The sequence below is a fragment of the Myripristis murdjan genome, chromosome 3, assembly GCF_902150065.1.
Source record: "Myripristis murdjan chromosome 3, fMyrMur1.1, whole genome shotgun sequence".
NCBI lineage: Eukaryota > Metazoa > Chordata > Actinopteri > Holocentriformes > Holocentridae > Myripristis > Myripristis murdjan.
The window spans coordinates 38,593,363-38,618,505 of NC_043982.1; the positions used below are offsets into that span (position 1 = coordinate 38,593,363).

At 42.0% G+C, this 25,143-nt stretch overlaps 1 protein-coding gene across 1 annotated transcript in view; it reads left to right on the plus strand.

Moving 5' to 3' along the window:
* LOC115376252 (neural-cadherin) overlaps nucleotides 1-25,143 on the plus strand; it is a 376,719-nt gene that overhangs the window by 321,279 nt on the left and 30,297 nt on the right. The window contains exons 31-34 of the mRNA XM_030075748.1: nucleotides 2,276-2,456; nucleotides 3,862-4,028; nucleotides 15,293-15,557; nucleotides 23,278-23,458. Of these exons, the coding sequence (XP_029931608.1) occupies nucleotides 2,276-2,456; nucleotides 3,862-4,028; nucleotides 15,293-15,557; nucleotides 23,278-23,458 (794 nt within the window). The remainder of the gene's footprint in view (nucleotides 1-2,275; nucleotides 2,457-3,861; nucleotides 4,029-15,292; nucleotides 15,558-23,277; nucleotides 23,459-25,143) is intronic.

Sequence of the window (25,143 nt, forward strand, 5' to 3'; positions counted from 1 at the left end):
ACGGTCTGCACCCACGTTGAAAGAAAGCCTGCGCAAATATAGGCTACAACATGAAAAAAAAAAAAAAAAAGAAAATAATATGAATTTCACAGAGCCATAATATCACACTGTGTAAATTTTGATTGCGGGTTGATGTTGTCCTTGGCCACTTTCTGCACTGTTTGTCACGTGCTTGCTGGCTGTTCCCAGAATTTCATCTTGGGACACTAAAATTCTCCTCTGCTGCTCTTCCAGATCATACAAATTCAGTGATTTTAGGTGGCTAACGAATTACGACGAGTGCATGAGCCCAATCATGTACCATTAAAGGAACAATTAACCTAAAATACAAAGAAAAAAAAAGGATATTTTGCCACTTACCTCTGGTGCATTCTGTCCTTCCAGGTAGTTTGTAGTACTTTGGGGCAGATAGATAATGTGTTAGTCATCAGGCTTTTTTTTTTTTTAAAGTTCTGATGCTGTACATTTTTGGTGTTTTGAGCAATGAGCCTGGACGGGTATTGTTTTTGACCCATCCAGGCTCATTGCTTTGAAGGAGGGCAGGGAGGACAGCGGAAACCCCACAAATCACACAGAAACGATCTGCGTCTTCGTCAAGTATTTTAGCTCCAGCGCTGATTGGATCTTTCACAGCAAAGCGTTGGTTTCAGACTGATCTGATCGGGGAGCTCGGCAGCCAAATGGAATTATGAATTATGAATTATTCAAAGTGTGGAGCACCTCATGACCGAGAAATCGTGAAAAGTGACATCAGTAAACTCCTTAGATCTGAATCTCTTTCTCTTGGTGTTGGGTGTGTGCAGGTGGAAGACGTTGTGGTCGGTGCACTCGCTCAGAAAGTTTGTATTTCACTCTTAAAGTTGAAATTCATCATTTCCCGTGCCAAACTTAATCAACACCAGAATTTCATTTGTGCAAATTAGGCAAATCTACAGTGTCTCTGTTAGTTGGGATGTTGGAGCCTGGCTTTGTCATTTAGGCTGATAAGACGAGCAGATTTCTACATAAAAAAACTGGCTTGTGTAGATCTAACTAAAGGGCAATATTGACCCATTTATCAGTCCAACTATAATGCTGGTATACAGACAGAGTAGACACACACACACACACACAGTCATATAAAACAGCCAAATCAATTGCAGACACCCTGAAGTGTCTTTGCTGTGGCTCAATCATTAACAATATCCACCGTTGGTCCTCATGCAGAGAACAGACCGGCCCTCACTCTCCAAGGGTCACTGACCAATAAGAAGCTTCTGCGCTGGAGGTCAGAGCCAATCAGTGGCTCCCTGGCGGGATGACTCACTGTCTGTCAGCTTTTTTTTTTTTTTTCCACCTCAGGGCTGCTTCCCTTTGTCCTTATAGCTGTGACGGTGGGAACTCATAAAGTTTGGATTGGAGAGGGAGGCGATTGAACATATTAATATTGTCCTTTATGAAATGCTTTTGTGAGGGACATGAATTTGGACGCTCAAGGTTCCCCTGTCCTTTTAACGCCGTGTGCAGCGCGCCATGCTCTTTGTCCACGAGGAGATTGCTTTGGTCCAGTGTTCGGTTTCTTCACTTTGGGAGGAGAGAGAGAGCGAGGGGGGGATGAAAGTCAAGCGAAGATAGGGCCACCTTATACCCTGAGCTTGTGTCCTTCAAGGCGTTTAAAAGTTTCTTACTCAACTCTTCTGTTTTTTTTTTCTTTTTCTCTGTCATTCTATTTCTTTTTGCCAATCTGTGGTCCAACTCTCCCTCTGGCTACTCGCCCCCTTCATCTCTCCCCTACCTCTTCCTCAATCCCCCTCCCACTGCTGCCACTTTGCCTTTTTGTCTCCTGTTTGTAACCGGTACTTTGTTGTCTTCCATTCCTCTAAACATTTCTCTCCTTTCCTTGCCTTTTTTCTTTCTTTTTGTTTTTTTTTGGCCCTACCTTCACCTCTTCCTCTCTTCTTTTTCCTTGACTCTTTGTTCCCCTTTCCACTGTTATATTACCACCTTCTCCTCCTTGCATCGTTTCTTCTTGTCTACTCTTGTATCCTCTCCTCATCTCCTCTTCCTTCCTCCTTCTCACCTTCTTCTCATTGTTTCATCCTTTTCTTTCCTTCTTTCACTCCTCCACTGAATCCCGTCCTAATTTTCTCTTCTCCCTTGGATCCCTATCTCCCTTCTTCCTCTTCCTTCTATCCTTTTCCTCTCCTCATCTGTACTTTCTGAACGCACACATATCCGCTCCATTTTCTCCTTTCGTAACCCTCCATCTCCTTCCCTCTCTATCTGCCCCCTCCAGCTTTATGATTTGGGCTCCCCTGCTGACTCCCAGTCCAGCTCTCCAGGCTGTCTGACCACTGATAGCAGCTGTGTCAATATGGGCTACCCATCCTGTGGCCACAGGGGGCGCTGTCATGGCGAGTGGGGCTCCTTCAGCTGCCAGTGTGTGCCGGGCTACACAGGACACCAGTGTGAAGAAGGTGAGCCAAACTATTTTGGACTTGTACACGTGTGTTATACCGTTTTGCTTTTTTTTTTTTCCCAGCTGGCCATAAAGGGAACTGCAGAGAGTTTTTGTTGTGTTTCTGGTTTAACCTTGGCGTATTAAAGAGTCTTGAAGTAACTTACTTTCTTAACAAATTTGACAAATCACCTTTATACACAGAGGATATGGGGCAACCCACATGCACTAAGAAAAAAGATCTGGATTTCCAAGTTGCTCTTGGTCCAGCACAATCTCAGTCTCAGTCTCCACTTCCACCTCTCCTTGCAAAACATATTTCAATAGATAGTTTGCGTCGGTCTGGAGCTTTGTTGGTGCAAGACCTTTGAATTGTAATTATGTGTGTGTGTGTATCCAAGCTGATGGAGCAGTGGCAGCTTGTTCAAAAGGAAAATGTTTTCATCTCCTTTTCCTTAGAATCGTAGTTGCTGGTTGTATCTTTGCATTGTGTGATTGAATATTGCACGCAGTGAATAGAGAAAATCTCCTTTTTTTATGACTAACTTTTCTTTTTTTTTTTTTTTTTTTTTTTTTTACGCCGCTCTTGCCGCTTGAACTTAAAAGTTGACCATGCTCTTTTTTCTTTACGTCTTGTCCATGGGCATTGTTGAATGCATTTCAGCGATGTGAATAGGCATCAACAAATCACATATGAATGCCTAGGTGTCCTTCTTGAGCACATAATGCAAAAAAAAAATGGATACAAAAACTTATGGGAAGAAGTTTGGAGAAGATGGTGCCTACTGAATGTGTCAGCTGAAAACTGCACACAAGTTCAAGTGACCCAAAAAAAAAAAAAAAGAAAAAAGAAAGAAAGAAAGAAAGAAAAACACATGCTGAGTGATAATACAATGCCCGTAGGCAGTGCCTTATGAGCCACTCCACTTCATCCAAGCTGCATGAAGAGAGTAAGAGAGAGAGAGAGAGATGGGAGGGGCTGACTGAACATGTTACTTGGACATGGCATGAGATGGAAGAATGGCTTTGAAAATGTTTTAGGTGTGCTTGGTTTGGCCTGCTTGGCATGCACAGTGTCCACTTCTGGGAGTTTGGCTCTAAGAAGGGGAAAACCAAGCACAACCCCGAGCTAAACCACACATACATATTCTAGTTCGTGTCTTTTGCATATCTTGTCATGCCACCGGCTTTGTGTTTATTTTGGGAGTGTAGGAACTTGTGAAAGTGTTTTAGCGGAAGTCACTTCAGGTTATTTCCCTCCGGAGAAGAGCGTCTTCCAAACGGCTGAAATGTAGTGTGTCATGTGTAAAATTTTAATTATGTTTATTCTGAATCATAGCTGTATCTGACCCATTCGATTTGTGTATGTGTGTGTGTGTGTGTGTGTGCGTGTGTGCATGTGTCTGTGACTACGCAAACACCAGAGGTCCCGGAGTTTTCTTTCGATGGGCGCAGCCACGTGCACTACCAGTTTTCGGCTCCTCTCCCGGCCCGGAGGACGTGGGTTCAAGTCTTGGTCCGAACCCGCAAACACAGCAGCACCATCCTCAGTCTGATCTCTAAGGAGCAGAGTGAATACATACGACTAGAGGTAACACTTTGTTTATGTGTATGTGTATATGTGTGTGTGTATGTTGGTTTCATCCTTTGATGGTTTGTAAGCTCCGACTTCCAAATTTGCAAAGTTAGACGTAAAAATTTAATTGCACTCGTGTGCTTTGGAGCTGGGAATGAGGAGGCAGGAAGCAAAATATTTGGGGACAGTAGTGTCTACATTTTAAATTTTTATGTGTCTTACTGAGGTATTATCTGATCAAATTTTTATTATTCTGTTCACAGAAAACTCTGAGCTGTGGCAAATTCCTAAATGGCACAACTCTAACAATTTGTATTCGGCTATATATAAAATCCTGATTTCTCCAACTTAACTGCACAGCTCGGTAGTGTGTTCATGTGCACTTCTTTCTGGGAAACGTGAAAATGCGACACAACACCACATGAACGGGGCAAAAGTATTTATAAAATAAATGGACCTGGCTGTTTAATCAACTTGGCAAAAATACAAGGATATTGTCAGTGATTAATGAAAAAAAAAAAAAAACTAAATGAAAATGTAGCTAAAACTAGCACTGGCTAACATTTCTGTAGAAACTTTAAATGTGCTTGCTCGTTGTGCCAAAAATGTGTCCGTGTGCCAAACTGCTTTTCTTGTGCTATTCCGATCACAGAGTGTGATATATTTTTAGATGTAATATTTTGATAAATTGTTGCTATGGTTCTCTGGGTGGTTGCCAGGGCATTGCTAAGTGGTTGCTATGGTGTTCCTGATGGCTGCAAAGGCATTGTTAGGCAGTTGTTATGGTGTGCATGATGGTTGCTAAGGCATTTCTAGGCGGTTGCTATGGTGTTCCTGATGGTTGCAAAGGAATTGTTAGGCAGTTGGTATGGTGTCTGGGGATGTTGCTATGCGGTTGCTTTAGTGTTCTGGGTGGTTGCCAGGGCATTGCTAAGCGGTTGCTATGATGTTCCTGATGGCTGCAAAGGCATTGTTAGGCAGTTGTTACGGTGTGCATGATGGTTGCTAAGGCATTGCTAGGCGGTTGCTATGGCAGCTGTTACGGTGTGCATGATGGTTGCCAGGGCATTGCTAAGCGGTTGCTATGGTGTTCCTGATGGCTGTAAAGGCATTGTTAGGCAGTTGTTATGGTGTGCATGATGGTTGCTAAGGCATTGCTAGGCGGTTGCTATGGCAGCTGTTACGGTGTGCATGATGGTTGCCAGGGCATTGCTAAGCGGTTGCTATGGTGTTCCTGATGGTTGAAAAGGAATTGTTAGGCAGTTGTTATGGTGTGCATGATGGTTGCTAAGGCATTGCTAGGCGGTTGCTATGGCAGCTGTTACGGTGTGCATGATGGTTGCCAGGGCATTGCTAAGCGGTTGCTATGGTGTTCCTGATGGTTGAAAAGGAATTGTTAGGCAGTTGGTATGGTGTCTGGGGATGTTGCTATGCGGTTGCTTTAGTGTTCTGGGTGGTTGCCAGGGCATTGCTAAGCGGTTGCTATGATGTTCCTGATGGCTGCAAAGGCATTGTTAGGCAGTTGTTACGGTGTGCATGATGGTTGCTAAGGCATTGCTAGGCGGTTGCTATGGCAGCTGTTACGGTGTGCATGATGGTTGCCAGGGCATTGCTAAGCGGTTGCTATGGTGTTCCTGATGGCTGTAAAGGCATTGTTAGGCAGTTGTTATGGTGTGCATGATGGTTGCTAAGGCATTGCTAGGCGGTTGCTATGGCAGCTGTTACGGTGTGCATGATGGTTGCCAGGGCATTGCTAAGCGGTTGCTATGGTGTTCCTGATGGTTGAAAAGGAATTGTTAGGCAGTTGGTATGGTGTCTGGGGATGTTGCTATGCCGTTGCTATGGTGTTCTGGGTGGTTGCTAGGGCATTGCAAAGCAATTGCTATGGTGTTTTTATACATTTATACGTTGTTTTTTTTTGTATTTTGTGTGTGTCCGTAGCGCAAAATGTATGTGACATAGAGGCTTGCAAATCCATTTGTAAAGGACCAAAAAATTGTGTTGTTTCTGGAATTGTGAAAAATTGGTAAGTTGGAATGCTTAGAAAAGTTGCACTTTTTGCAATCAGCTTGCACGTGTTTGGTGTATGGGGGCAACGCCTAAACTGAAGGCGGAGTTACGTGCTGAATTTGGCAGAACAGTAATCATGCAAGAGACTAAGATGTATTTACCTAAAGGTAAGCAAATAATTATAGTTAGGCCTCCTGAGAGAGAGCCAGTCATTCAGTGTGTGGAAGAGGATAGCACAAAAAAGGTTCACTGTCTTTTAAACGTACACAGGGCATGGCTACGCATTAACTACGGTGCTAGGATTAGCTGTGGTGCTAATTGTTGCCAGTTGATGCATCACCTGCTGGTACCAGGCGAAGCACCAGCTGATGCTTCCTCAGGATCCAGATAGAAACCTGTCAGTCAAACGCTAACCACACCTTAAATACACACACACACATCACAGCTTCTTTTTACTGTAAAAGGAGCTGTATTTTTATATATATTTATTTTTTTATTTTTAAATATACATTTTTTGAGGTAGTAAATCAAGAGAGATGTGCACTATTTTAATCCATTGAGTTTCATACATTGAATCTTTTGAGTGTAGTTTCCATCTAGTGGCCATAAGAAAGAACTTCTCTCTAGATTAAAAAAATATATAGAGAGGAACAGTTCACAGTCTACAGGGCTCCATTTAAAACTCTGTAATGCACCAAGATGACATTTCAACCACACCTGCTCCTCATCAGACCCTTCATCATTCTAGTTTCACCATTTTGCACCAGCATTCAGCTGTCCATCGCAAAAGAGTCACACAGGCCAATTTATCCACCGACAATAGCTTCAATGGACCAGAATTCAGCGCTGTCACAGCTTGCATTTAAGAATCTTTGCATTGGCAGTGTATGAAAGGCAATACTCTCTTTACGATGGCAATTGCTGCTTCTATCATTTCTCCCTTGACCCACACAATACAGCACGGAGAAACCCCCAGTCTGGGGAGAGAAACCACTAACTGAGGTAAAAGAGGACAGGACAGGTTCAGGGAAAGTGGGTGCACCAAAAAAGTAAATTGCAGCACTTCATCACAAAATAACTCCTGGGATACAGTGAACATCACAGATTGATGATACTATCTAACAGTGCGAAAGGCGCAGAGGCTAGAATTTTCCTGTAAGCTCCGCTCTCGCCAATGCCCTGTAAATGGTAAATGCAGTGTATTCACAACGCCTCTGGATGTGGATCCGTCTGGACACTTGAGCTGGTGTGTCTTCAGAGAGCAGAGTAATTGAGATGTCGTGATTTACAACATCAACAGTCCAGATGATTTGGATTGATGTCGAAATCACACCCACAAATACCTTAAAACTGATTATTTGTTCTTTTTTTTTTCCACTGGTCGTTCTTCTTGAATGCCTAGTGCTCTTTTGTGAACTAGCATCCCTTTCTCTCTTTCCTTCTTTCTTTCTTTCTTTCTTTTTTTTAAATGCCTTTACCGCCGCCTCTGACTTTCTTTCTGGGATCATGCTGTCCCTTCCCAGCCCTCTGCTGTCACTGTATCTCAGCCCACGCGGCGACCATTGGTATTGATCAAACTTCAAGGTCTGAAATGATGATGATTAGACACACTGCAGGTGCAGTTACAGTCTCTTCTCTGATTCCTGCCTCTCATCCTCGTCTCTCTCACTGCCCATCCATCCATCCCTGCATTTCCTCTTAACTGCCTCAGTGCTCCATCAGCACAGCCACATGGGGAGTGGGTTCACATCATAAACCCGCCATAAATACCGCACTTATTCCAGGGTGCAGGCAGCATGAAAACATGTATAATCTGATGAAGTGGCTCCCGCTTTAGCAGTCACTGGAAGCCTTTACAGTGCTCTTTTGATCAGAATATAATGCTATGCCTCATATAGGATTATGTTTAACTGTAGTAGTTCAGTGGGTCTGCTTTTAATCAGAAAAAGGAATTAGTATGCGTTTCTCTTGGCTGGCTGCAAACTCACAATGTGAGGAGCTCTGTGTGTGTCTGCCGGTTTATGTGTGACTTGGTTTCCAATGACATGGTTGGTTTAAAATTATACAATTCTTTTTTTTTTTTCCACCCTTTTTTTTCTCCTTATTTTGCACCTGTGTTTGGATTACTGATTGCAGCACCTTCCTGTGTTTGTGCTTGTGAATGTGAGTTCATTCTTGTAGTTCTGCCCTTAGGAGGACCAAATCTCCTCCCAAAGACAAAAAGATTAAGAAACGTCTCCACAGACATTTTGCCGATGAACGGAGTAGTTTAAGGCTAAGACTTTGGTTTAGAGTTAATATTTCAATTAGATTTGGATCAGTATAAAGCTAGTTTAAGGTTATGACTGTTGTTGTTGTTGTTGTTGTTGTTGTTGTTGTTGTATTTTGCATATTCATGTGGATAAAAGGCCAAACAGAGACAACATGTTATCAGAAATTTCACTAAAGGTGGTGAGACGTCAAACACAGTTACAATGATTTTGAATTTGATGATCTAAAACATGAATAGTAAATATCAGGTTTTGGTGCACATCCCTTAGAATTGTTTGCGTGTGCATGCACGTGTGTGTGTATGTGTGTGTGTGTGTGTGTGTGGTTGTGCTGAAGGTTACCTGAGAGGTTTGACAGGTCTGAGATTTCATTATTGCCTCACAGCTCTATAACCCTCATAGCTTCTCTCTCTCTCTCTCTTTCTCTCTCTCTCTTCTTCTCTTGCTCTCTCTTCACACTCTCTCTCTTTCTTTCACCTTTTTATCTTTTCATCATTCCTTCTTGCCCCCCTTTGATACCCTCCGTCTCTCTTTTTCTCACCACTTACAGTAAGCCGCCTCGCTGCTCTCTGTCAGAGTTGCTGGCATTGCTGGCATTTCTCGTTTCTCTTTCCACCAGTTTCCACATTTTTTCCCGTCCTCTGACGGAGAGATCAGGCTTTGCTGTAGGAGATTTGCTCTTGGTAATGACTGTAATATTAACTTGGTTTGGAGCATGGGCCTCAATTTTACCCAAAGGCCAAAAAACTCTATAAGTCCCACTTGATCCTGACATTATTTTACTCGACTTTTACTGTCTCCTTGTAAACATTTCATTTTGCAGCACTTCTCCCTTATTAGATATTAGGCAGTTAGGACATTATTATTACATAGTAAAAAACAGAGTAATATTACAGAGTATGTGGAAGCAATGACTATTAGATCGTACGCAGTTATGGTGGAGATTAATGTAAGGCAGTATACAGTGGCTGTGCAACATGTTTCCACAGCAGAATAAAAGATTTCAATGTTATTGTGCACATTTAACTTTTTGGATTGACATCACTTATAAAATAATAAGAAGAAGAAGATAGAAGATGTATTTGTACAGGGGATTTCTTAAAATAAGAAATTGAAGTGCTTCATAATGAATACAAAATAAAGCCAGAAACAAGGATACACATGCAATACATGAATACATTATGATTGCACGTGTCCCCTTGTTTAGGTTCAGAATCAGAATCAGAAATACTTTATTGATCCCTGAGGGGAAATTGGGTAAATTTTGATGATAAGGTAAGGTTAATGGACCAACCAACACTGTATAGAGTAATAACAATAGAAAGAGAAATATCATTACATTAACATGTACATGGCTTTTTGCTTTATTAAACACAAGGCAGAAAATGAAAAAGGGACTGTTATGCCTTTGCACAGTGCAGCACACTAACTTGCAAAATCAGTCCATCCGCACAACATTCATGCTAAGCAAAACCTAGATTTGTTTAAAGCCAGTTGTACGTTTTTACATTGTATATTTAGTGGATAGATGTTCACAAAAGGAAATCATCAAACTGGGACTACAAAGGACTGGTGACATATAGAAAATAGGCTTAAATCTTTCTTTATTTCTTTCCTTCTTCTCTGACAGTTGAAGGCAGGGAAGGCACAGGATTCTTGCATGAAGGACTTCAAAGATGATTTGCCATTGATTTGCAATGCTTATCACGTGTTTATTCAGTCATACATTTCCCACCATCTGCATGGGCCATATGTGTGCAGACTATGTGCATATATATATGGGTGCGGATTTTATTCATACTGATATCATGGGTCTGACTGTATGGCAGTGATCTGTCCAGCTATCACTAGTTAGCGCTCTGCTAGAACCATTCCTGTTAGAACATGTTCAGTCAGGACAACTCACGTATAGAAAATGGATTTATTTAATGATGAGGCATGACCATTCGTTTGATTTCCCTGCTGCATATATATAGATATATTTATATACTGTATTTCATAGTGATGAAAGCAATCACCCCTAGGGCATAAAAACAGATCTAAGCAGGTGGGTCTGGGGAGGAGGTGGGTTAAAGCGATGCTATAATGCATGAGAAGCATGAGAAGGTAAGCTGACGTGATATTTAAAGGGCTTTGAATTTAGGGAGTGAGATAATAATTGGTTAACTATGAAAGGCATGCCAGTCAGGAACCAATCAGCTGACGGTACCCTGGGAGTTTCCTGACTGAACTAGCTTTTCTCGTTCATTTTGCTGGGCTACAAAGGCCATGTGACCAAATGAGTAGTAATGTTTGAATGAATGAGGCTGTTGAGATCTAACAGGAATACTATATGTGCAGGAGTTTAGTGGTATCAACCAATCAGGAACCAGTACTTAAGCAGTACCAGTGCTTAATGAAGTAGAACTTAATGAGCCAATCTAAAGCCCAACTCTGTAGGGGCATTTTAGGTTCAAATCCCTGGACCGGCTGGAAAGATTTAGGTAAAGAAAATGAATGGGCAGCTGCTCACAGGGTCGACGCCTATTGCACACCTGTCTGTCCAGGAATCGGGTCTCCTCGCTCTGTGGTCCTTCTCAACATTTCTTCCATTTTTCCCTGTTCAGCTGTTTTTTTGGGGGGGAAGGTTTTTCCTTGCCCGCTGTGAGGATTAAATCAGGGGATACTGGAAAAAGTGATATTGGGCTTACAAAAACTTGAACTTGAACTTGAGCACTGTGCTGTCCTTCAGCGACTACGACCACGGTGCCTTTGAGCAAGGCACTGAACCCCCAGTGAAGCTGCACAGTGGCCAGTTGTGGTTATGCTGGGCAGCTGCCAAGTTTCAGCAGCAGCCTTAGTGTTTTTGAATCCTAAGGCAAACACGAGCATGGGGCCCTCCACTTCCCTGGCACAATAAACACACACTGTACAACGGTATGGAGAATAAAAACCTAACTGTCTATTCCACATGCTCATTGAACAACACTTTTCAATACAGTGTCATTTCTTTGACAACATTACCCGTGATGAAAATATAAGGAAATGAAACACACATCTACTTTTCGCTTTTCACAGGCAGTAGCAAATGCTTCCCTTTGTCTGATAGCGTTGCAAGCAAGAGAGCTGGATCATCAAATTGGTTTGGCAGACTGTCACACAGTTTCTTGATCATCATCTTTGTTATCATTACCATCATCGCTGTCATTATCATCAAAAGGGAAAGATGAGGCACACATCATCTGCAGCCAGAGGACCCTCAAAGGTCGAGGCTGGTCTTGAAGGTTGATTCGGTTGTTTATAATACGAGAAATCTCCCTGAAAGCCTTAGTAAGATAGTAAAACTCTTAAGTAACACAACAGTAAGATGCAGTTGCCCACCGTAGTGGACTGCTGGGTCTGCTTAGGCAATCATAAACCAGGTATTCTAAGGACTTTTTTCATGAATTTTGGAAATGCATGATTTCTTCAGGAAAAAAAAATCATCTCTTATTTACAACTTCAGGAGGTGTTTATGAGACCCCTGTTAGCTTGGGGCCTAAGGCAGTTGCCGGCCCTTGCCTAATGGTAAAGTCCACCTCTGCCAGGTGTGAAAGTGTGGAAATATATGAATGTGAAGCAGGGCGCTGCTGGAAAAGAGCATGAAGCTCAGCTGGCTTTCCATGGATAAATAAAGGTAACATTGAAAAGTATGTGCCTGGCATATATATCCATCATCTGCATTCATTTTCACTGCATTTGCACTTCATAGCAAGATCATCAAATGACAGAAGATTAACACATCATCTGCATATGCCAGGGATCTTCATGCATTGACACAGACTGAAGGCTGAAGCATTATGTGCATGTTGCATGGAGCTGCAGGGGGGATCAACTGCCCCTGCAGTGGGACTATTTACTCCAAAATGGAGCCTCACACACACACACACCTATAACACCCTTGTGAAGAACCTCTCGCACATAAAAGACATGCACACAATCTAGCGCACATACACACATACACACACACACACACACACACACACCACTGAGGGAGCAAAGCAGGAGCTGAATTGCTCCGCTGTGTTCAGCTTTAATTGGGGGTAAAATCAGGTGGCTGTGAGTGCATCTAGCTAAAAAGCGCTGCCCCAGTGGATTCTAAATATAATTAATACTTCATCACAGAGCCTTCAAATGAGCCACGGTTCTCCAGCTAAACAACCTTGGAACCGTTTGACACATTATCCAGTCGCTTTAAGAGAAGTGGGAGGGAGAGACAGAAAGGAGAGGGAGAAGACAGAGGGGAGAAAGCGGCATGCTGGAGGAGACGGCAACGAATAAAGACAGAAAGTGAGAGAGGAGAAGTGAAACGGGCAAAGTGAGAGATAAGGACAGGGAGACAGTTAAAGAGAGAGCGAGTTGGCTGGGTTTGCATTTTTTTGTCAGTGTTCTGAGTGTTCCTCTTCCCACAAAAATATGCTTTGTCTTTTATTATGTGGAGATGGAGTGGTAGTGGTAATGGTAGACGCCCAGTACTCCCCCACATCTGTCTCTCTCCCTCTCGCTCTCTCTCTCTCTCTCTCTCCCTCTCTCTGTCTGTTCCTCTGCCCTTCTCATCTCAGTCCTCTGTTTACGTGGTAGCGGTGGCGGAGGAAGATGGAGGGAAGCAAATTATGCTCTGTGGGACACTTGGAGGAAACACTTGGAGGAAACAGTTTGAAATTTAAATGAAGACCGCCCCTCCCCTGCGTCCCCATCCCCCCTCCTCCCCAAAATGGCCACTGGAATTGGTCTCTCACTGACACACACGCACACACACACAGTCCAGGCCTGTAGTTTTGTTCTAAATGAGTATTGCCCTGTGATACTCCAGTGATTATCATCACAGCGGAGCCGGAATAGAGCCGTTTTCATGGGAAGATCTGGAGGTGGGGAAAGATCTTGTTGTGTAAACATGAGAAAAGTGTGTGTGTGTGGTTTTTTTTTTTTAACCTTTCCGTCATTCTCACTTCTCATCCATAAATTACACATCTCTTTTCTCCTCATCTCTCCATTTCCCCGTCTCTCTGTCTCCCTCGGAGTGTCTCTCTCTCTTTTTCTCTCAGTGAGCATCAGCAAAATGTCTTTCTGCAATGAACTGTCTGTGCAGGTGTGTGTGTGTGTGTGTGTGTGCACAGATGCGTCGACAGCACTGGAAACAGGACACGTTGCTACAAGTCAACACGCTGCAAGTTAAAAATGGTTTCAGCTTCAGGAGAACATTGTCTTATTTCAAAAGGATTTCAGTCCCATAGCAACAGCAGGAACAACAACCAGCTCTCTCCCAAGTGCTTTTGGAGCATATTAGGCTCAAAAAATAAATAAAGAAATAAAGAAAATAAAATAACATGCTCAAATGCTTGGTGGACAGAAGCCCTAAATGAGCATTTGGGAAAAGGAAGAAAAATTAAAAGGCTGATGTGTGAGAGAGCAAATTAGTCAGGAGGGAGTTTTCTAATGTATTGTTTTTGATATAGGGCCCATTATTTTTACCTCAAGTGTGTGTGTGTGTGTGTGTGTGTGTGTGGTATGTTGGTTTTTGGAGCCTTTATAGGCCTTTAATATGATGATAGCATTTGATATATGTTGAGGAAATGCATTTTTTTTTTTTAATTGGGGATCATACTACTTATTAAAATATAAATGTCAGCCTCGTACGTGGATGTTTTCCATTTCTCCTGTGTTTGCTGACCTCCACTTAGTCAAGCTTATTGGTCAACTCGCCACATTAGCTAATGGATTCATCCTTTCACCAGCTAATTAAAATGTTTTATTCAGATCCCCATTCTCTGGTGCCACAACAGCTGCTCGTCTTATTGGTTTTACCACACCACAGACATCAAAATGAACACCAACAGAATAATGATTACATTTCAGAAAGCCCAACCGTACAATATGTCTCCTAAACCTGCTCTAATTGATAAGAATTAAGCATAGAGGGTATGGTATTAGTTAAAACAAATTACAGCTAAGATATTAAGCAAGGGAAATTCAAGGGTTGACCAGTTAAGCTGCCAAAGTGGATTTTGAGAGCAGAACAGACTTGATCACGAGTTGAAACACCTCAAGAAATAGTCGGACTCACCTGGGCAGGACACATGGGGTATGGGTCCCAGACCATCAGAGGCCCCGACTGTTCATGGTTTGGTTAATTTGTGGTTATGTATAAATCCTAAATGCAGTTATTAAACGATAATCAGGCCCAGACGAATCTTCTTTGTGATGTTATGGGGCCCAGACACAGTTTGTTTCGTTATCTCCTTAATCCATGTAAAATTTGGGGATCTAACAGTATGTAGGCCATATTTAGGTGTACCGTTCCTGTATAATGGAGAGCTAGACACCACATGGGAAAAATAAATGCTGAAGAAATGTCTTATCACAGATGTGGATATCTAAATTACTGGGTTAAAGTCAGTCTGACAACTGTTCCACAGCTCTTCATCTTATATTTTAGCTGCAAGTGGTATTTCAATTATAGAGTAGAAGAAATATATGGATGAATCTGTGTAAATAATATAGCCAGATAGAACATACAGTATTTTAAGCTTTTAGCCGAGAAGAATCAATAAACTCCATTAGGATTTTTTAGTTTTTCCTTTTTCCATGCATTGTAGGAGGAGAGGACAGAGAAAATTTCACTTCTTTTAGTAGGTGTTTTTATAGTTTGTGGCAAATGTCTTTCTTGTTTTGTTTGTGTAGTTATTCATCATTTAATTTATCATGAGAAAGGTGAAGTGGGCCCACAGAGCCCCTTGTGATCCGTTCCTGCCTGAACCCAAGGAATGCCAAGTGGATTCATGCTAAAGTTCATGCATTTGAAGCATTATTTCTGAAGTTACTTTAAATCCTCTAAAAAAATATGTTGCAGCACTGTGTTAAAGGTGGAATTGGAGTTGGATTATAAACTTCAAACATGGGTTCGGAAAGCGGTTTTCTGTATCAGGCCGAAATTTTTTGAATCCCAAGTTGACTCCCAACATCTGCCTTTTCTCACTGCAGATCTTTCAGGGTCTTCTCTGTGTTTTCTACAACCTCGGCGACGGTGACTACAACCTGACCCTGCCCACCTATCGCCTCGACAATGGCGAATGGCATGAGGTATTCATGGATCGCCACGACAACGAGATGACCCTGCGACTGGATGGTGGCGGGGGCCAACGAGAGATCACAGGGTCACAGGGCCGGAGCCGAGAGATCATCATCGACCCCACCGTGGTGATGCTGGGAAATGCCTTTCCATCTGTGGTCAACAAAAGTTTCCAGGGTAGGTAGAAATGGTGTGGTGCGTTCATCCTCTGCTACACTGATCCCATGAAATTTGTCTCCATCTTTGGTGCCATGGTTCATCACAGGAGTTTCTGGACTGCACTTATTCCCAGAGGTCTCATATCAATTAGACAGTGTTGGTGGGACTGTGATGACGTTCTCCTCTGAGTTTTTGTTGAATTCGAGTTTTGTGACATTCTTTTCATTGTTTGTTTAACCGCAGTGGCTATTGCTGCTTATGCTGACTATACAATTCTTCATCTACTGTTTATTCCAAGCAAACTGGAAAAAAAAACAGGATGACACCTCCCAACTTAATCCTCATAGCAGGCAAGAAAAAAACTGGGGAAAAATTGAAGAAATCTAGAGAGGGAGAGAGGAGACCTCTTCCTGGCCAGACAGGTGTGCAATAGGTGGAGAACCAGTGGATGAATCACCAAAGCAATACAGTTGTATTACAAAAGAAGACACACTTATAGAGAAAATAAAGACGAAAAAGCAGCTTGTCCTGCTTCATATGCCATTCACTTCACTTTAGCATTGACACTTGGCAGCTACCCTGTACTGTAGAAAACAGTCCGGTGTTACTTAGCATCTACATTGGAGTGTCTGGAGGCTCAAGGGCATCTTCACATCAATTGTTAAAGGCGTAATAAGCGCTCCATCGCAGAGAGGGACCATAATGTATATGCAGGGACCGACAAGGTTGTTGAACAATACCAAAGGCTCAGCAGTTGCTTTGCCAGCTGCTGAAATGTCTGGCTTTCAAAATGTACTTTTTGAAACTTATTTTTTTAAACTTCAAGACACTCTAAACCATGAATGCCTCATTATCAAGTGCAAATGCAAAATTTTAAATTTTGACCAGGGAAGCACTGATCTGAACAATTAGTCTCACTGAACCGTGTATGCTCGGACCTTTAGTTTTCAGCCACTGAAAAAAAGAGCTGTTATAAAATCTGTCTTTTCCCACCTTTTTAAAAAAAAAAAAAAAAAAAAAAAAAAAAAAAACAGCTCCTGCATACCAAAAATGGGGAAAATCGAGTCAATTTGCTTTTATTTTCAGGCCATTTGAAATTAAATAAGTAAGTAAGTAAGTAAAGTTTATCTAGTGTAGCACCTTCTACATTTAAAATGTACATTTGGAAGATGCCAAAGCAATGTACATATGAGATTTTCATACACCACAAGCAAAGATCTATTCAGGAGACAACAACGACCTCAAGTGCCATAACGCTCCAGTTCTGGTCAAAGGACAGAGGAGCTGCAAGGCAGTGCAAAGAGGGAATGCAGAGAGTGCATAAAGTGCACAGAGGAAGTAAGAAAGTATAGAGGCGGATTTTTTTTTATTTTATTTTACAGAGCAAATGTCACAAAGTGCTTCACAAGAGCAAAATAAAAAGCAACTCAAAATCATACAAAATTACAAATTCTACATAGCATGATGCAAGACAAAAGCTTCAGTGGAGACTGCATATTTTTTCTCTGATGGAAGAGCATTCCACAGAGTTTGAGCCACAACTTCAAATGCATGAGCCCCTTATGTTTTTAGTCATGAGCGAGGCCCCGGCCAGAAGACCTAAGTGACCTGCTAGTGATATAAGAATGGACAAGGTCACAGATATACTCAGGTGCAGGACCATGCAGGGCTCTGTATGTGAAAACAAGGAATGAATGAATCCTAAACTTGACAGGAAGCCAATGTAACACGCATAAAATGGGTGTGATATGAGTCATCCTGCTGGAGCTGGTCAACAGCTCTGTGGTCCATCTGAAGACGGTCCATAGACAACTTGCTGAGGTAGATGAAAAAGGAATTACAGTGGGCTAGCTGGGACGATATAAAGGCGTGAATAATCATCTCTAGCTCACATTATGATACAATAGACCTGAGTTTAGAAATGTTTCTCACATGGAAAAAAAAAAAAAAAACATGTACAGGTCAGTGATTTAATATGTAGATCAATGTGAAAAGCCTGATCAAAAATGACACCATGATTGCTAAAATTTGGACCATGCAGCACAGGAAAGGGACCTAATACACTGAGATGTTTTGGGAGCTATACTATCTGAAGCAATGATAAGAACCACAGTCATATCTGTGTTTAGCTGTAAGAAGTTGTTAGACATCCTTAATGGCAATCAGACAGTTTGTCAGTTTTATCAGGCAGGAACGAAAAATACAGTTGAATGTCATCAGCATAACAGCGATAGCAGATACCTTTTAACTTGCTAATAATATGACCTAAGGGTAGCATAGTCAAATCATATAATATACAACTCAGAGGTATTGGTGCATCCTTACTTCATACCCCCTTTTCTACTGATCTTGCACTTCTTTTCCTTTTCCTTACTTCTTTTCCACTTCTTTTTGACAAAAGTCTCAGATTAAGAGAGGCAGTAGTCTTACTATTTCAGTGTTCCTGCACAGATTCCTAAGCTTTTTGCAGTGCGAGTTCCTTTGCTTTTTTGCTGTTCTCCGTTTAACAACAGCCCACGGCAGCAAGGTCATGACTCACCAGCACCTTGTCAGTTGTTCAGATTAAACGCTACCAGTCAAAAACAAGTGTTAAAACTTTTAAACACAATGTTCGCAGTAGTTTATCTGTAATTTTGTCGAAGAGCAGCCTATGATTTGTGTGGACCGAATCAATAAGAGCTACTGGCACATTCATCCATTTGTATGTGAAGTGGATAGAGAACTTCAGCCTCCTCAATTTGTGCTCCCATTGATTGGCATTGATCTTGTCATGAGCAGACAGACCTGTTTCCAGCGTCTCATAAAATAAATCTCCCTGTCTTCCTCTTCCTCTCCTCTTTCCTGTGTGTGTACCACTGTAATATTTTTGTCAGTCTGAGAAAGCCTCTCCCATAGATGAAATAGCTGCCAAATATCCCACGAGACAAAATGCCAAAATACAAGTCAATTAGCCTGCGCAGCATGGGTACATGTGTGTGTATGTGTGTGTGTGTGTGTGTGTGTGTGTGTGTGTGTGTGTGTGTGCGTGTGTGACTGTGTGACTGTGTTGAGTCAAAATACGCAGAGACGCAAGCCATCACAACTTGCCTGTAGAGGAAAAAGCTGTAGGCCATGCCCAGCTTAATTTGTCTGATTTTGACAACATTTAGCAGTGAGATTATATTTGCCTTGAACAGAGGCCCTATTCTTCAGTCATGGTGCCAAACACACACTAAAGTGGTTCACTTTGCTCCTTTGGATTCAACTTTATTGGTGTGGATTTCTGAAGGGATTGCTAACCCAGAAAAACAGCACTGCAGTGAATTGACTGTTAAAATAATAATTTTCTCACCGCTGACAACAGTTACTACTTTATTATAGTCTTCTCCCTGCAATATTGAGAGATGATAACAGTGATTTTTAAAAGGGTCCCTTTAAACAGTCAACAAAACAGAGCATCTTGCGGCAATGTTTAAAAGAGAAAGGAATACCTAAATACCCTGCATGGATATATGATTGTTCTTCCGACAACCACAGCTGATAAAAAAAGGTTATATAGCTAGAAAGGACAAAAAATTAGCCCGAATGCAATTATATCCGAGCTGAAAATACTGATTTCCACCTGCAGCCCCTGATAAGGTTTTTAATGACTCAGGAGGAGCAATTGTGAACACAAAGGAGCGCAGGAGCACCATGAGAAGCCAAGACAATGACGGCATTGGAGCAGACACTTTGGCATATGAAAGCGAAAGGGGTTTAATTGTGCAACGATTTGTTCTTACTAGTTAGTTTGAGCCAAACCCTGTTTTTAATGAGCGAGATTTTCAGAAATGGCTTTTTGTTGTATTGGGGAATAAAAAGGTCAAGCTAAGGCTAAGGCTCTGGAAACACTTGAACAGTTTATTTTTTTTGTGTCTCATTCATAAATCCGCTCACAGAAAATGATTAAATGAGGACATGACAAAGGCTGATTCACTGTTTTGTGCCGGAGTCACTGTAGCTACGCTGAAGTTGTCCGTGGTGGCGAAAACATTTGAAGTTCTTTATATTTATAGTCTGCCTGTACGTTTGGATCAGTCTGCTAGTCAGTCAAGATGCTTCATGTTGAATCTGTGCACTTACTCTACCACGTGATCTGTTCCAGGCAATGATCCTAACTGAGCAAAATGCAATTTTCACCTATGATTGTCATGGCCAAATTAAGTGTAAATTGTCCTGAAAATCCCAGTGTGTCTCTGAGGAGATGAAGTTTGACACTGATCAGATGCACACTGACATTCAAGCAGTGTCATCTCTTAAATTGTTTGATGTTTGTCTCATTTACAATTCAATTTTGGATTGATCCTTATTTATGTTTTACATTTTCTACATGCTTTTGTTCTGTTTAATGTGATTAGTTTTGGTCTTTTTCCTCTGTAAGTATGGCACCACATATGGGCCTTAATTTTCACCTCTGCCAAGGGTTTTGCGTGTTCATCCGTCAGTCCGCCTGCCAGCAGGATAATTCAAAAGGACTGGACAGATTTGCACAAAATGTGGTGAAACATTGATCATTGGTCAGCAAAGAGGTTATTACCATTTCGGGCCAATCAGCCTCAGGCCCGCGGCATTTGGCGGACCTTAGCAGAAGCATAGCTTTTCCAAGCACATCACATTACAATGCATAAATATTCAGCACTAAAATAAATTACAATACAGAAAACGGTGTCTAAAAGACCATGAACAGAAAGCTGTCCTAAACCGGTGTGTCTTTAAAAGAGACTAAAGAGGAAACAAGGTCCTGTCGCCTTTTCTTTTTAGTCTGGTCTGTGGAACGACCACAGGATATCTGTCAGTGGATCTCAGATTTACATGAGGGGTTATAGAGAGAGAAAAGCTCAGCCATATACTGTGGGGCAAGCAAAAGTAATCAATAAAATTATAAAATCTATTCTAAATTTGGGAGGAAGCCAGCGAAGAGAAGCTAAATTGGGAGTGATACGGTGGCTTTGGTTAGTTGCTGTAATGAGTCTGGCTGCAGCATCATGGGCTAGTTAGTGCAAGGCATCCTGGCTTAAACAAGTGTAAAGGGAATTGTAGTAATCAAAGCAGGAAATAATGAAGGCGTGGATGACAAGCTCCAAGTTCTGAACTGATAAGACAGATTTTTTTTTTTTAAGATGTTAAAAAACAGGCCTACACAAGTAAATTCACATTTTTGTCCAAGCTCAGCTTGCTGTAAAAGATCGCTCCAAGATTTCTGCAGTGGGCAGTTACATTTCAGGACAGATGGCCAAAATGTTTTTTGACTGATGTGGTGAAAGCATCAGAAAAATCAAATTAAGTGTGATTTATCAGCATTTAACTGTAGAAACGTTTGTGAAGGTGTTGAAGACAATGATGAAGCATGTTAATTTAATCTATTACTATTACTACTACCACTGCTACTACTACTACTACTAATGATGATGATAATGATGATGATGATGATGATGATCAAGAATAAGCCACACAGAGCCCAGACAGACCTTCAGGTTGATGAAAATGAGAAAGTGTTGAATTGCAAAGATAGAAGTATCAGCTTTGAGCCTCATATAGTACAGATCTAAGTAATGTAGATCTAATTGAGTGTTTGATTATAGATCTAGTTGAGTATAGATCTAAGTATAGATCTGAGTGTTTCATCCGTTGAAGAACTGACCTACCACGCCGTGCTGCTGGAAACCTGGCGAAGTAACATTTGAGACCGCTGGTGATATCTCATCCCAGCTCCAAACCTGCCTGTGTGTGTGTGCGAGCCGGAGAGAGTGTGTATTGTGATGTATGGGTGACGGTGTAAATTGAGAGGTGTGACAGGCCGTTGGCGGCATGTGAGCCAATTGAGCGCGCTTTTATCTCGTGAAAAGTGCACCAGAAATAGGCCTTTTTTTATCTATTCATAACCTCGCCTTTCTAGGAAGAATAAGTGAATTTTTTTGTGTGTTCTTGAATGATTAATGTGACACTTAAATGGCTAATCCACATAAATGCATCTCTTCATTGTTAGCTGGGATGACAGCTCTCCCCAGGGGGCGAGGGGGGGGGTGGGGCGAGGGGCGACGTGATAACACCTTCCATATGCGAGATTTTCCTAAAACGTGAGCGTGGAGGCGAACTGCATCTTAAGTTAGACATCCAGATGGGTGACAAATTAAAGGAAAAAACCTGTGTCTCGGTAAGACGCTTCCTCCACATCTCTGTAGATCAGTGCCGATGGTTTCTACACCAGCAAACTGTCAAACGTGCATTTGTCTTTGAAATGAAAGGGTTTATGCACCCAAACCATCTCTCTAAATATCTCTCTCTACGTACAGCATTTTTTTTTTTTTTTTTTTTTTTTTTTTTTTGTAAGAATGGTGCTTCAACCTTCCAGCAGAGTTCAGGAGACTTGTACAATCTATGCCACCTCACTAGCACACTTGTTTTTCCTTTAATTTGTCATCTGTATTCCTTAGTGTGTATTATTGTGTGTGTGTGTGTGAGAGAGAGAGAGAGAGAGAGAGAGAGAGAGAGAGAGAGACACGCACACACACAGCAATGTTATTAAGATGATGTGTGGCAGCTACGTTGGAATGTCAGGGAGAAAAAGAGTTTGGGTTAAAAAGTATTGAAAATACAAAAAAGGAGAGGCAGGCTGAGAGCGGGAGAGAGCGAGGGAGAGCGAGAGAGAGCGAGAGAGAGCAAGGAATGCGCGGCCCCCAGAGATGGACAGCGAGAGGTGTAGACAGTTTCGCCTCCGGCAGTCCGAGACAATGCATGTGTTTATTAAATGGACTTTAAAAGCGTTTCCCTTCAAAAGAGGCAGACGTGATAGACGGTGGGAGGGAAAGTTCAAGTGTGTGTATGTGTGTGAGCGTGTGTGTGCGCGCGCGTGTGTGTGTGTGTGTGTGTGTGTGTGTGTGTGTGTGTGTGTGTGCAAGAGCATTTATGCACATCTTTACAGATACTAAAAGTGAGGGGCTAGTACTTTAAAGGAATAGCCCACTGCTTAACCTAACCTGTGATTTGATGAGAATGAGAACACCAATACCAGAATCAAGTGTAGCTCATTGACTAACTCTTTAGTCTTCTCTGTGTAGAGTACAGCATGAGCATTCACTGCACCACCCAAAAAAGAGAGAATTTTTTTTTTCTCCATAACCCAAATAACACTAAATATAACATGGCCTGTAGATTCAAACACCTTAAAAATGAATTATGTTTTCATTTTTCAGGAGTCTTTTTGGTGAACATGTTCTTCCACTTCATGTTGATTTTTAGCTGCACCGAGCTGGAAAAGCAAGACAAATAGTCCCTGGTATCTTCCTTCCTTTTTTTTTTTTTTTTTTTTTTTTTTCTTTCCCAGATATGCTGGTAGATTCCTCGAAGCTACCGTGCACACGTCATAGTATTTGTCAGGTTTGACTTGATGCCTTAGTCCTGATTGGCCCGAAACTCATACATATAATAAATTGTACAACTGACTTCACTGGTAATCTGTTATACTCTATCCTGCATTTCATAAGATAATACATTTTTAACAGACGTCTGACTCTCCTCTGTGTAATCCCACTGATATTACAGCCTAAGCATGGAGCCCTGGGTGTGATATACAGTGAACACATGGATGATTTTGTTGTTTCTAATTACTCAGTGATAATTAAATAAAACCCCGTATTCCTTTGATGTTATGTTTGTGTGAAGGTACATAAAAATATGTTTATTGCTCTATTTAACCCCCTCTCTGTTGCTCTCTCTGCAGGCTGCATGAGGGACGTGCGCCTCAGCGGCCACTACATCCCATTGGACGGTCAGGCGCGAGAAGGGGTCTCCCAGGTCAGCGCGCAGGGGCTCTCCCGGGGGTGTTCCTCCGACTCCTGCAAGAGGAACCAGTGCAGCCCCCCCTTCACTTGCGTCGACCTGTGGAGGGTGCACGAATGCAGGTACACATACACACTCACACACACACACACACACACACACACACACTCACACACACAAACCCATTCACCCAAATAATAATAATAATCATAATCATAATCAATATAGCCGAAAGTGGCCATTAACAGGGCCCAAGTACAATGACAACTTTATTAAAATTAACAACAAATTAACAACAAAATTCTTAAAAAAAAATAAATAAATAAATAAAATATTAGGTCAAAAAATTTGGTGAAGTTTTATTTGACATTTGGCATAATATAATAAGCCTTGTGCATAACAGAACTCAGTAGTGACCGCCTGCCCACTTTTTGGACAGCTCCGTTTCCTGAAGTGAATTTCCCATTAATTTACTCCATAGACATTTCAGAAAATCCATATATGAAGAGTTTGAAGCCTGGAACCAAGCCAGCCACCTACAAGATGAATTAAAACCATAAAACATTTGATCCTGATCAAAACAAATGATGGGAAATGGAAAAAAGGCAAAGGTACAAGACTGTGTACGTAATTATTTTAAGCAATGCATGCGATGCTCTTTGTGCAACCATGAAAATAGGGCCCAGTGGTACACACTTAGGCATATGCAAACATACATACGGAGGTTTTTTTCTTTTTTTAATTTCTTTTCTTTTTTAAGTGGATGTTTACTTTTATGGCAAAAGTATGTCTCATTTATGCTCTTAATTAGAAGTGCTGGACATTTGAAGAGAGAAGAGAATACTATTTGAACTGAGATCAGCACCGTGCCGCCGCTCCCAGGCCCGCCCCCTCAGAGGTGAAGCCCTGCGGAGCGGCTTCAAAGTTAAGCCTAGAGTGGGTCATTACTCCGGAGATCACAGTCTGCATCATCAAAGACGCTCGCACACCAACGTCTGGCCTGCACATTCAACAATGTCCATTAGTCTCTGCAGTCACACGCACAATATGAGTCACGCGGTCCCCTTAATCATGCCTGAAATATTTAGATAAACATTGCAATCCCCACAAGTCAGCCAGTGTGTCCAGCAACACGCACGCTCCAGACAAAGCGTCACCGAGCAAAACACTGAACTTCTAACTGCTCACTCCCTGTGAGTCGCTCTGGACGGACGCATCAGCTAAATAAATTCAGCACCCAACCCGCCGGCCCCACTGCGATTCAGAATTTTACCTGATAAAAGTTCCACCTTCGCCGCCGCTCAGCTTTGTGTATAAAGGTTAGTTTGTTTGTCAGCGGGTAATGGGAAATGCAGTCGCACAATGAAAAGCTGCAGCAAACTAACAGCCTCTCTTCTGACGTGGGCCAAATCAAACAGGGAGCGCTCTTAGCCACATACACTAGCCTCAGCAATTTCTCTGCTGCTGGAAACATCAGCCTCCATTCAGTCTCCCCAGCCTCCAGGCTTTTAATCTCGCCTTCCTCCTTTTTTTTCGCTCTCTTCTCCAGCACTCCACTCACCCACATTATTCTCTCCTCCATCCACCAACCATTTTCTCCACAATGACTCTCATCCTTGCACTCTTTCATCTTTGCCCGTCCATTTCTTGATTTTCTCCTCTTGCGCACTCTTGCCGAATTTGGTCACCCTCTCACCTCCATTGTTTCTGCCCACGCTGTCCTTCCCTCACCTCTCAACCTCTAAAACATGGCTAATAAACAGAGAAACTGTCTGCACCAAACATTTGATACCTTGTAGTGTAACTT